Source organism: Aspergillus lucknowensis (assembly GCF_044049455.1).
Source record: "Aspergillus lucknowensis strain CBS 449.75 chromosome Unknown BJX67scaffold_88, whole genome shotgun sequence".
Lineage (NCBI taxonomy): Eukaryota > Fungi > Ascomycota > Eurotiomycetes > Eurotiales > Aspergillaceae > Aspergillus > Aspergillus lucknowensis.
Genome location: NW_027263632.1, coordinates 58,009 through 69,820, shown reverse-complemented (window position 1 = coordinate 69,820; position 11,812 = coordinate 58,009). Strand labels below are relative to the sequence as shown.

At 52.8% G+C, this 11,812-nt stretch overlaps 4 protein-coding genes and 1 non-coding gene across 5 annotated transcripts; 2 read left to right on the top strand and 3 right to left on the bottom strand.

Annotated features, from left to right (window-relative positions):
- Positions 1 to 926: 926 nt before the first annotated feature.
- On the bottom strand, positions 927 to 3,183 carry BJX67DRAFT_329999 (putative dihydroxyacetone kinase (DakA)). Its single transcript, XM_071027486.1, has 4 exons — positions 3,021 to 3,183; positions 2,343 to 2,850; positions 1,668 to 2,293; positions 927 to 1,618 (listed from the first exon to the last, which is right to left on the bottom strand). The coding sequence occupies exons 1-4, from the start codon at positions 3,028 to 3,030 to the stop codon at positions 990 to 992; spliced, it is 1,773 nt and encodes a 590-aa protein (XP_070880606.1). The 5' UTR covers positions 3,031 to 3,183; the 3' UTR covers positions 927 to 989.
- Positions 3,184 to 5,411: 2,228 nt separating this feature from the next.
- BJX67DRAFT_t96 lies at positions 5,412 to 5,501 on the bottom strand. Its single transcript has one exon. It is a non-coding gene; the product is annotated as a tRNA-Gln (tRNA).
- Positions 5,502 to 6,443: 942 nt separating this feature from the next.
- BJX67DRAFT_329993 (Gfo/Idh/MocA family oxidoreductase) lies at positions 6,444 to 8,070 on the bottom strand. Its single transcript, XM_071027485.1, has 2 exons — positions 7,882 to 8,070; positions 6,444 to 7,829 (listed from the first exon to the last, which is right to left on the bottom strand). Exons 1-2 carry the CDS (start codon positions 7,933 to 7,935, stop codon positions 6,768 to 6,770), a joined length of 1,116 nt encoding a protein of 371 aa, XP_070880605.1. The 5' UTR covers positions 7,936 to 8,070; the 3' UTR covers positions 6,444 to 6,767.
- Positions 8,071 to 8,258: 188 nt separating this feature from the next.
- On the top strand, positions 8,259 to 10,218 carry BJX67DRAFT_386398 (uncharacterized protein; the record flags this gene model as incomplete). Its single annotated transcript, XM_071034058.1, has 3 exons — positions 8,259 to 8,360; positions 8,424 to 8,515; positions 8,568 to 10,218. 3 exons carry the CDS (start codon positions 8,259 to 8,261, stop codon positions 10,216 to 10,218), a joined length of 1,845 nt encoding a protein of 614 aa, XP_070880604.1.
- A 179-nt stretch (positions 10,219 to 10,397) lies between these two features.
- Positions 10,398 to 11,757, top strand: BJX67DRAFT_329986 (Gfo/Idh/MocA family protein). Its single transcript, XM_071027484.1, has 2 exons — positions 10,398 to 10,625; positions 10,675 to 11,757. Exons 1-2 carry the CDS (start codon positions 10,577 to 10,579, stop codon positions 11,715 to 11,717), a joined length of 1,092 nt encoding a protein of 363 aa, XP_070880603.1. The 5' UTR covers positions 10,398 to 10,576; the 3' UTR covers positions 11,718 to 11,757.
- The last annotated feature ends 55 nt before the right edge of the window (positions 11,758 to 11,812 follow it).

The following is an 11,812-nucleotide window of genomic DNA, read 5'->3' as shown; positions in this document are numbered from 1 at the left end:
CCCCAACCTCCTGGATATCCACAGACGACTCCATCCGCTGGCGGCGCCTCGCACTCCACGCTAACCATCACACCCAAAACCACCGCTCTGTTCCACGGGAACCTCGATATATCGGCCCTCGGCAGGACGGTGTTCGCGTCGCAGCGGACTGTCGACGACGACGACGAGCATCAAGGAAGGCGGAATTTATCCGCGTATGACGGGCTCATCCTTAACCTCGACCTCAATCTCACCCGCAACCCGGACAGGAACCGGAACAGGAACAGGAACATGAACGGGAGGCGGTTTACGTATACCTTCTACCTAAAGGACGAGAGTAGTAGGGCTCCACCACCGCGGCGGCCTGACGGATGGGAATGGAGCCGTCTGAGTTGGGAGGATGATTTCCACCTGGGCACGGTCCCATGAGTTCCGTATCTGGTTCCGGTCGTGGTTGTGTATTGAACCCTCCGGGCCGACCTGGACCCGGGTTTCGATAAAAGGACTGCTGGCGCCGCAGGCGTCCAAAAAAAAAAAAAATCAAATGGAAGGATCTGAGGCCTACGTATCGGGGGAGGGAAGTTCGGGATGCTCCGTCGTTGGATTTGAGGAGGGTGAGGGGGGTGGGGATTATGATTCGGGGGTATGTATTGTATGTCTCTATGTCAATGTCGATTTCAAGTATTTGAGAGCTGGGTAGTTCCGGTATTGCTAAGTTACCTACTGACACGGGACAGCTTCTTTGGTGAGCAGCAGGGGGAGTTCGAGCTTGGGATTGGGTTTATTACGGCCTTCCGGGTGGAGTGGGATGGGTTGTGATTGAGATTGCCTTCTGGATGGACAGGGGAAGGCCGGGGTCCACGGGTATCTCAATCTCGCCCTAAACGAGGGTTTCTCTGCTGCCGCCGGATCAAGTTTGGGTTTCTGTATTTCGCGATCTGCCCAGTGTCATTATCATCAAACTATGCTAATTACTATACTATATGTATGTGTAAAAGACGCTTATAATCTCAAAGCGCGCTGGCTAACCCGGTGAATAATTCGCTGAGTCCATAAGCACCAGGGTCAGGAATCTTGCCTACCCATTCCTCTTCACCACCGACGTAGACGGTACGGCCGAGAGAGGCCTTCATGTGCTTGGTGGCTTCTGTGCCATCTTCCGCAGCCTTCGCGGCGGCGTGCACGTCACGCTTGTCGACCAGCGTCTTGCAGAAGGGGACAAGAGCATCGATCATCGTGCGGTCACCGGGTTGGGCCGGTGTGTACTTGCCGAGAGCGGCGAGGGAGTACTTCAGCGCAGTTCCCCAGACGTCCACGTTGGCGGGTGTGTCGGAGCCCTTGTCCTGCTCGCGGAGGCCGTGGACGAGGGCATTTAGGAAGATGGCGTAGATAGCGCCGGAGGTGCCGTCCATGGTGTTCTCCACCACGTTGACGATGCTGTTGACGGTGTGGATGACATCGTCATTCAGTTTGGCGGAGGAGTCGTTGAGAAGGGCAAGGACGGCTTCTGCACCGCGCTTTAGGCCGACGCCGCAATCGCCGTCTCCGACGATTGTGTCGAAGCGAGTGATCATAGGCTCTGCGTCGATGACACGCTTGAGGGCGGCGCCGAGGACCTTGCGAATGGTAGCGATGTCCACTATTCATGTCAGCTAAGTTCCCTAAGGCTTATAGGGTAGAAAACGCACGCTTCACGTTGCTCGGCGGCTGCTCGCCAGTCTTGACCTTCTTAAGTTCGACCGGGGGAGAGTTTCGGTGTTCCCAGGTGGATGGTGTAATAGGAGCTGCCCAGCCAACGGCTTCGGCGGGCGCGTCGAGAAGCTCAAGGAAAGACTTGCCAGCGCCCAGCCCGGTGTCTACCAGCTTGAGTAGTGAGATGCTGAATCCCAGCCCGTTAAGGCTAGTGAGGAACGTCCCTTGGATAATTCTCTCGGGCTTGATTTGATAGTCTTTGTTGAGCTGGCGGTAGACCTCGTCGGTGATACCAGACAGCTCCAGAGTGCTGACGCCTCCCAAGTTGTTAATCAGGAGCACAAACTTGTCCTCCGTCTTGCGGGTGATAAAGGCCCGATCGGGGTCGTTGTGATTCAATAATTGGAGGAGCATGGTCTGAACCAGCTCCACGAGCGTGGCCTTGACCCGGTGAGATCCAGGCTCATTGTGAATACCCATACCGACTTCAACCTCGCCCTCCGGGACAGAATCAGTCGAGGCCTCTCTACCGGGGATGTGAACGTGTTCTAAGGAAGAGCCGACAGATACAAGGTTTTCGTTCGCTAGCTGAGCCGTCTTGTAGACGTCTTCAAGTGAGCCGCTAGATGACATCAGTTTATGCTGACAAAGACATTGAGGAAGAAGCTTACCCAGCCTCTGCCAGAGCCCCTACGATCTTCAGAATGAAGATACCACCGCCAATACCACGGCGGCCTACTTTGCCGCCCTTCTCCTTACCAACGCCAACATCGTCATTGATAGCGAAAAATTCAGTCTTGATACCAGCAGCTCGAGCCTTTTCAGCGGCCATACCGAAGTTCAAAACATCACCGGTGTAGTTCATCGGGATAACGAGCACTCCTTGGTCGTTATTCACACGTTCCATAGCGGCGATGCGGACTTGCTCCGCGGAGGGGGAGGCAAAGATAGTCCCCGCCGCAGAAGCATCTAAGAGGCCTTGGCCGACATATCCTGCAAATGCGGGTTCATGGCCGGAACCTCCGCCGGAGACAATGGCGACTTTTGACTTCTTTACAACTTCAGGGCGACGGAAGACGATCTTGTTTTGGGGGTCGAATGCGAGAGACGGATTTGTGAGCGTCAATGAGTTCAGAGCTGTCTGGACAAGATGGGTCGGATCTGAGAAGAAGTGTTTCGCTGAAGAAAGTAAGCGCATGCGCCGATATCCTTTCCAGCAAAGCGCATGGTGGAGTAAATCTGATTTCATCGTGACTGGGGGAAACACTATGTGGGGGTGACAGAAAATTGGAAAAGGCGCATTGGCCAAAACTGCCGTGCAACGAAGAGGAGTGCTTCGGGGGACGTACTTTGCGCCATGGTGGAAACAGCAGCAGTGGGAAGAAGGGGATGACGTCGGCGACCGGCACACGGTGGGGTAGGACGAGTGTACGGGTGCAATCGCAACGCGGAACCAGGGGAGTGGAAAACAGTCGTCCGAGCTGGAGAGCGACAGGGACGCCCTCCTTTATATGTTTACGCGCTCTTCGGCAGGGTCTGGGCGATATTCCTCGAAATGAGGATTCCGGGTGTAATTCGCAGCTTCTCCAGGAATACTTGCGCCGGTGTCAGATGCAATCCGTGGCAACTCCCGGCTCAGGCGGGGAAAAGTGGGGAATTGGGGTGTCAACAGGCTGGACTATTCTCAGTCAACCAGGTGTTTTGTGTTCTTTGCGTTGGGATAATGGAAGGGGGAAGTTTGCGTTCAGCGCGGACATACCTCGAGTCGCTTGAACCAGGGGAATTGGGAGGGTGAGAGATTCAATTCATGGAGATGCGTAATACGAGAAGAGGTGGCGAGGTAGAATTTAAATGCATTCGGAGGCAAGAGAGGGAAATATACAGAGCCAGGGAGGGGAAGGGGGGGAGTCGGTTGCGGAGGGGAATATATACGCACCGAGGAAAGGCACAGGACAAGCCTGTTGTTTCAAGATGGCGTAAGCGCTCCGTCGGCAAGGAGACTTGAACTGCTGTACCTTTTTCCGCTCCCTTTTTTTCTTGCTCACATGGACGATTTGAGGATGCATGACCCCATCCACGGATCCGTACATCAGGAACTGCTGTCTGAATCTGGTCAGCGATCGGAGCACAACCGACCTGCCAGCGCTTCGGGTTACCATCTGGGGATATCCCGCCTAGCTTCCGTGGGCTCTCGAGGAGAACAGCCGTGGAGGCCTTGCTCTCAGAGATACTTTCCTTGATTCTCATTATTATTCTTCTCGGCGGGTTGAGCTTTCGTTCCCTTGTTTCTTTCTCGCTTGGCCGTCGCCTCTTGATGAGAGTATATTACCTTCGCCACACCTGCCGGTCGGGTTTCGGCCTGTAAGGGGCAGCATCGACAGCACAGGCAGAGGCACCTTTTGGGGAATACAATCATATTTCAATAATCAAACACCAGCACAAGGCGCTTGCTGAACACCAGTTCATCCACCAGTTCATCATGTCATGGCTCTAAAAGCAAGACCATCGACGAGGCAGATCATCGAAGCGTGGGATATGATTATCACAGGAAGTCATGGGATCTCATTGAATTGCGATTTGGAGGAGATCATCATTTCATCGCTCCATCGACCTGCCTTGGGGTTCGAGGAGTCCACCCAAGCAACCTTACTGTCCCATCGCTTGTCCGGCTGGTGCAATCCAGAAGGTGGATCGAAAAGCTCAGACCTCCACGTGAGCCGCTTGAGAGCCCAGACCGTTTCCTGGGTGCGCTGTCACATATCCAGACCGACAAAAGGGTCTGCAAGTGGGTTTGAAGAAGGGATTTGCTTTTTATTGATTCTCGGCCGAGGAGATGCTACGCGATACTTTCAAGAAAGAAAAGCGACGCATAAACTCCGTCCTCTCATTCTATCCGCCTATCCACCCGGCCGCCGCACACGAACGCAGGCAAAAGGTAGGAAAGGTGCTTCCATCGCCGCAAGGTGAAGGTTGCCCCGGATCGAACCGGTATCGCTGGTCAATCAGAACCTGATGTCTCGATCATGACACACACAACCTGATTGGTTGGCGCTTTGGTATATTTTGAATTTTCCAGTCGGCGCCTGGTTTCAGAGCTCAGCTGGAAGGCTACCCCCAAGCTTCTGAGCTTTTTATTGCGGATAATTTCTCGGATACTGGGAACCCAGCCGATTAATATATATCGGTTCCGATACGCTGGAACGGTGCAAGGTTCAACATTTAGCCACTACCGTGGAGAATATCGGCTCCCTACCGTTACTATAATAGTTTTCTGGTGCGTGTCTGTGGAAAGCAGCCGCCTTCAAGTTGCTACTTTAGTTGTTTTTTATACTTGGGGGCCGTTCCGTGTTACACATCCGGCAATCGGCGGCAACCCGAAGCAAAAATCTTTACCGACAAAGACACCAACAACAGCAAACCAACCTCGACAACCCGGGATCGAACCAGGAGCACCATACAACCTGAATTAATGTGTCGGCCGAGGGCAGGCAAAGACTTTGAAATACCTAGGGCTTGACCATGGCCAAAAGGGAAGGTGCGCTTTGGCTCCAGGGCTCGGCGTTCTTGCCCTCTTCAGCCACCAGAACCTTAGATTAGATAAGAAGGAAGGAACGTTTGAACTTTGAAGGAAGGAGCGACCAAGGATAGCTAACAACGGCCATAGGGCAATCACGGCAAGAAAGGGTGGAAAAAGGTTGGCAGGCAAACAGGTAAAAAGAATCAGGAACAAAAATGATAATAGGTCCTACCCGGGATCGAACCGGGATTACCAGATGTGACTCTAATCTTGCTATCAGAGTCTGATGTCATAACCATTAGACCATAGGACCGTGATTAATGTTCTCAGAATTTTATTTTAATCTATGTGGTAGATTAGGCTTGTGTAAGGAAATTTACCCTAACACTCCCCAGGAGACCACCCCAACTAATTTGCTTGGGGTTATGTGGATGGGCTACTTTCACTCTTGCAACCTTTAGGATTCCAGTACTACTAGTAGTACTCGGAATACCTGTTTCCTTGCTAATCCGTGTTTTGCGCGACGATCCCCATTCGCTCCTAAGGTTTTTCTCATCCAGTAAAGCCCTAACTATCGGGCTCTTGCAGTGAGCATCTCCGCCGTGTTGCGGGGGTTGTTATTCAAACTACCACGTGGGGCCGCTGTTGACCAGAAAACTCCGAGTTCTCCAGAGTCACGGTTAGATTGCTGGGATTCACCTCCCGAGAACGTTGACGTCGGCGCGTGGCTCGGGGTTGCTCGGAGATCCTCCGGTTTGGGACCTCGCACGGACTTCCAAGGTTGGAGTCGAAATGAACTATTATTCTTGGGGTTGGCGAGCTGCCAAGGAGGTATTCGTCGGAGATGCGTGTGTTTTGCGAGTTTTGCGGGTTTGGAGAGCTTTCGGTTCGATATTCTACTGAGATGTCGTTGTTGGACCGACCAGGATGGAGAATGTGTGCCGAGGGCCTTTGTGGAGAGGGGGTGTATGTCATCTGGCTCGTAGATAGAGCTTGGAAGTCAATTGCGCGTCTTAATCCCAGGCACATCTACATGTATATATGCTGTCAAGCCTTCCCAACATGCGTAGCATCGGCCTCGACGCTCTTCTCCCTTTTATCATCATCAAATATGACGGCCATTTCCTCCAAGGTATGCCCATTCGTCTCCGGGTGCCAAAATCAGATCGTGGTCGTTATAATCACTTTGTAGGTCATCTTTATCACTGGCATATAAAATCGAATCAAGGCGATGGGAAAGGATAACTCAGTCTTGTAACAGGCCATATGATACTATATTTGCATTTTTGAAAGCTGTGGGAAAGGAAACGGCTTTATAGATACCCCGGGAGACATAATTAGGTCCATCCGCCGGGTTGTGCATGGTTTGGCTAACATGGAAGTTGAAACTTGAAGTCCCTGGGATCCGAATGCTGAACTGGATTGGGTTCATGCCGCGTCCCGACGGCAATCAACCCGAACTGGTAGGTTGCAATCTTAGGGTGACTTCGGGGCCTGGAATTATCTTCATGAGATCTTGTATTGAGGTCAAACCTATTTGGATTCCATTTCGGGTGAAGATATTACCAAGCAAAATCAACTACTGCACGCTCGGAAAACCCTCCCGCATCAGCATTTGTATGAGATCGACATCCTGTCGCGCATCTTCGATTGTTGTCTTGATTTCTTTGCCGTTGACGATGGACTCGTACCATTCCTTGAACTCCACAGTGTAGTTATCCTCGTAAGTTGTCCGCACATAGCGCTCCTGGTAACATCCTTCACCCCTAGGTCCAGTCGTCTTCTCTCGCACAGTCATCGTTGTTGGAAGCCCTTTGATGTACGGCGTGTCGTAGTTGACGCGCACAATCTTGTCGGGCCCATAGACTTCGATGTGTGCATCGAAGAGAGGAACTTGATTGACACCAGACTCGTAGACGACGGGGAATGTGCCATAGTCAAAAGTAGCCGTCCAGATGGGTTGTTTCAAGACCGCCGCTTTCACACTCTTCGGCATCCCAATCGACTCGCGCATAGCCGACAAGTCATGGGTTCCCAGCCCACCCAGTAACATCAGCATCCGACGTGTCTCGTCATTGGAAGGGACCCCATACGTTGACAGTGCCCCATCTACTGCCATTCGCTCTTTATCTTTCAGAGCCTGCGAATCCTCGGGGGCGTAGTCGTCGAACCGCTTGGGGAAGGTCCCTGACTGCGCAACGGATGCGGAGTTGTGTCCAATGATGTCGCGGACCCGAACGTACTGAATTTGTGAGATACCCCCAATCTCTGCGATAGCATCTAGAAAGCCTTTTGCATAACGCCGCATGTATCCCACCATTAAACGGCCCTTTGATGCTTTCTCTGCAGCCTGAAGCTGGTCGATGTCCCGATGGGAGCTCGTCAGGGGCTTCTCCACCAGGACTGACTTATTGTTCTTCAGGGCTAGAAGTGCATGCTCGGTATGGTACGCTGACGCATTACAGACCAAAACGGCGTCGACTTCGGCCGCACTGCACAACTCCTCGGCGGATTTTGTGATCTTCGGGGGAGAGCCGGCCACTTTTCGCCTACAATGTTCGAGGGCGTTTGCTGAAATGTCGCAAAGGTATGTGACTTGGAAATAGTCGGACAGGAAGTTGAACGTGGGAATATGCGCTACCTTCATATCGATGAGCTTGAGAGCCTTGAAATATTGAATTGAGTCGACTTACCTGAGCAATCTCACCACATCCGATGACTCCAACCCGCACGATTCTCGAGGCCATCTTGAAGCCGGTTAAACTCGAGGAGAAGGCATCGAAACAAGATGAGCAATCATCTTGAAGAACCCTGGATTTTAAACCAACCCAGGCTCACTACCCCGCCCTCCTGCCATTATTGACACGGTGCACGGTTTGACGAGAGCCTGAAAAGGACGTGGGGGAGCAAAGGGAGGAAGAGGACTCGGGGCGGGGAAAGACGGCAATCTTCGTCCAGGTCCCTCCATCTTCTTGCGTCGCTCAGCTCCTGGCCTGAGTTCTTGGCCTTATCATTGCTACCACCCAAGAATTCACTTTCTATACACAGAAAATGGGACCTCGCAGCGCCGATGCCCCTGATGGGGATCGCCCTGCAGCAAAGAGACCCCGAGTCAGTGTCGCCCGCACCGCGTATCCTCGTAGGCGGGCGATGGCGGCCTGTCAGCTATGTCGTATAAGGAAGGCATGTTTAAGCATATGCGCGTTTGATGCACAAGTGCTAATTAGCTTCCTAGACGAAATGTGATAATCGTCGACCCGCATGTGGCACCTGCTCGTCACTCGAGTTTCAGTGTGTCTACCAAGACACTTCGACAGACTTCTCCTCGTAAGGGGCATCCCATAGGGATCTCACGGGACCAACCTAACACCTATTCTAGATTTGACCCGGCAAGCCTTGCTATCTTGGACCGCGTGAACTATGCAATTCGGCTTATTGAGCAACATCCTGTCGACCCTCCTGCTTCCGACTCTCCGCGAACAAGACATCCTCAACAGCTTCTCGAAAAGAATGCCGGCGCCGACTTGGCGTTGACGACATCCCCGAAAGAAACGACACTAAATGCGGAATATACATTTCAACTAGAGGCACAGCAGCTTCAAGCCAACTGCGCTAGCAGCCGTGTACTGCGGTGGCCGTCCCTTCGTGACATTTGTGATCCAAGGGAGGTAGACAGGCTCTTCTTCAATCGGGCAGAAGCCAGGGAGTCTGTAGACCGCTTAGCAACGTCAACTAGTAGAGGTATCCGAGAGGAAGATGTCCCGTCACTGATTGAAAATTTTCTGGAGAACGTCCACACAAAGAATCCAATTCTGGACCCTCACGAGCTGAGGGGATTGTGTCGTCGTATTGGCGAGGATGGCTTCCAGTGGGACGGTCCATCATGTCTAATTTTGATTGCTTGTGCGCTGGGAACAATCTCTCGACGTTTCTCTCCTGAAGCCCCAGGGCTGCAAGATGCATCCCGCCTTGATACTCATGATCGCGCTACTAGCGAATCCTATTATACTGCCGCGCGCAAGCGGATTGGCTTGCTTGACCCCTCGATCATCGCTATCCAATGTTCATTTCTCATCGGCGTGTACGAAATGTATTCGATAAGACCTCTGCGAGCCTGGCACTCGTTCAACCGTGCCTGTACATACTTTCTGACCTACCTCCACTCTTCTTCGCTCGGCCAACCGGTTGAGCAATCCTCGGAAACTGTCAAATCCCGCCTCTATTGGTCCTGCCTCAAGTCGGATTGTGAAATGAGGGAGGAAATCGCGCTACCTCCAACCGAGTTGGCGAAGGTAGAATATTCAGATGCCTTCCCTTCTCCCCCAGGGAGCTGTCTAAAGTCGGACGGCCAAAGTCACGCGGAGCCATTGATGGCATTGGATCCGATCTCCGAGCGCAGTTGGTACTATTATCTGTCGGAGATCGCGGGTCGGCGGATTGTGAACCGCGTCACTGCGGCGTTGCACCCTCTGAACCCGGAGGAGTGGACGAGCACATCAGTACATCACTTGCAACGCATCGCCGGGGAACTTGATGCCCAGATCGTTCAATGGCTAGAGAACCTACCACCATCATTCCGGCCCGGCGATGACGGTCCTCCGGACGGACTGTCATATTTCCTTCATACACGGTACCTCATCCTCCGTGAGCAAATCTGGAGACCTTTCTTATATCTGGCCGCCCATTCCAGCCCTGAAGACCCTAATTTGCCAATCTACACACAGAACGCCTGTATCTGCCTCGACTTTATTGTTAAGTACGTCCAAAATTGCTTCATCAAGCATCGTCATCATGGTTCCTGGTTTGCAGCGCGCAATCTGTTCACGAAGGGCCTCCTGCTACTGGTGGCCGCAAAGAGCCGAAATATTACGATGCCGTCAAATTGGATGGCGATAGTAGACACTTGCATCGCTGGCCTAATGTACTGGGAGGATGAAGCCCCAGACTTACATGCTGCAAGACTTACACTCCAGCACATCTACCAGTCCGTCAACCAGGCCTTGTCCTCATTTGGAGGCGCCGTTGGGTAAAGACGAAGGAGTCTAAATCCCCAGCGTCCTCGACAGAAGCTCAACTTATAGTTTTTGTCCAACTGTCCGCAGGGAGAGTTAGAGGGTTCCCTGCCCGGGGAGAGACGGACTGAATCTATTCCCCCCGCACCCGACCTTAGCACATGTCAAGAACCGCTTCTCCGCTCTCAAACCAGATTAGGACGATGATTTTGCTCTCGGCTGAATTCGAGTCTGACCTTCGGCGGCTGAAGCCCCGCGAAGTGGAGTCTTTCTTGATCAGGGCCTTTTATGCTCAAACATCCTCGCTCTGCTGACATACTCGCAAGTAACTCTGCTAAACTGCATATCTAAATGAGATAGAGTCTCGCTGTATACAATGGTGACTGTCAATGAATCTCTCCCTGCCCTCCGCTGGGGTATTATTGGTGAGTATACTCCATCCCGCTACTAAAGACAAACTAACAACCGTTGTAGGAACAGGGCTCATCTCCTCCTGGTTCACAAGCGATATAACAGCCCCCCGAAAATCCCCCAAAGCAAACCACATAATCCAAGCAATCGGCTCCTCCTCCCTCGAAAAAGGCAAGAGCTTCGTCTCCCAACACCTCCCAACCCTCTCCCCATCGCCAACCGTCTACCCAAACTACCAAGCCGTCTACGACGACCCCAACGTCGACATAATCTACATCGGCACCCCACATGCCCTCCACAAACAGCAATGCCTCGACGCAATCGCAGCAGGGAAACACGTCCTCTGCGAAAAGGCCTTCACCCTGAACGCCTCCGAAGCACGCGACGTCCTCGCCGCCGCGGCAGCGAAAAACGTCTTCGTAATGGAAGCAATGTGGACGCGATTCCACCCGCTCGTCGCAACCCTCCACAAAGTCCTGCACGAGGAAAAAGCCATCGGCGACGTCCATCGCGTATACTGCGACTTCGGCCTCGATATCGATCTCGCTTCCCTGCCAAGTACCTCTCGATTAAGGGACCCGGCCATGGGCGCCGGCAGTCTACTCGATATCGGCATCTACGCGCTGACCTGGGGCCTCCTCACGCTGGATCCGGGGTCGGCCGAGGACAAACCGGATATCGTTGCTGCGCAGACGCTACGTGACGGGTTTGATATCGCCTCGTCGTTCATCATCACTTACCCCTCCACGGGTCGACAGGGTATTCTCACCTCCACAATGCAATCCCGGACCCCCGAGACCTTCTTACGGATCGAAGGGACGGCCGGGTATATCCTCGTCGAAGGGCCTGCGGCCTCACTCCCGCGCTCATTTAGTGTTTGCCCAAAGATTAAGCTTGGGAGCCCGCCGGAAGAGGGGAGGAAGTATGAGTTTGAGGTTGAGGGGAAGGGGTTCTACTTTGAGGCTGATGCGGCCGCAGAGAGTATTAGCCAGGGACGGAAAGAGAATGAGATTATGCCTCTTGCTGAGACGGTGAGGGTGATGGAAATTTTGGATGAGATTAGGAGACAGGGTGGGGCGACGTTTCCGCAGGAGGAAGCGGTTTAAGCGGGTTAGAAAGGAAGGATAGATAGAATAGTGGGAATTGTCTCTGATTTACACCTATATTGATCTGCGGATTCGTATCCTATGTTCTCTCTTGG

Bases quoted from the DNA above. Each gene is read 5' to 3' on its own strand.
- BJX67DRAFT_329999 (XM_071027486.1), bottom strand. The intron at 2,294-2,342 runs GTAAGCTTCTTC...GATGTCATCTAG, and splicing joins GGGGCTCTGGCAGAGGCTGG to CGGCTCACTTGAAGACGTCT. The intron at 1,619-1,667 runs GTGCGTTTTCTA...TGACATGAATAG, and splicing joins GCCGCCGAGCAACGTGAAGC to TGGACATCGCTACCATTCGC.
- BJX67DRAFT_329993 (XM_071027485.1), bottom strand. From the start codon at position 7,935: ATGGCCTCGAGAATCGTGCGGGTTGGAGTCATCGGATGTGGTGAGATT. The intron at 7,830-7,881 runs GTAAGTCGACTC...ATCGATATGAAG, and splicing joins GATGTGGTGAGATTGCTCAG to GTAGCGCATATTCCCACGTT.
- BJX67DRAFT_329986 (XM_071027484.1), top strand. From the start codon at position 10,577: ATGGTGACTGTCAATGAATCTCTCCCTGCCCTCCGCTGGGGTATTATT. The intron at 10,626-10,674 runs GTGAGTATACTC...CAACCGTTGTAG, and splicing joins CCTCCGCTGGGGTATTATTG to GAACAGGGCTCATCTCCTCC.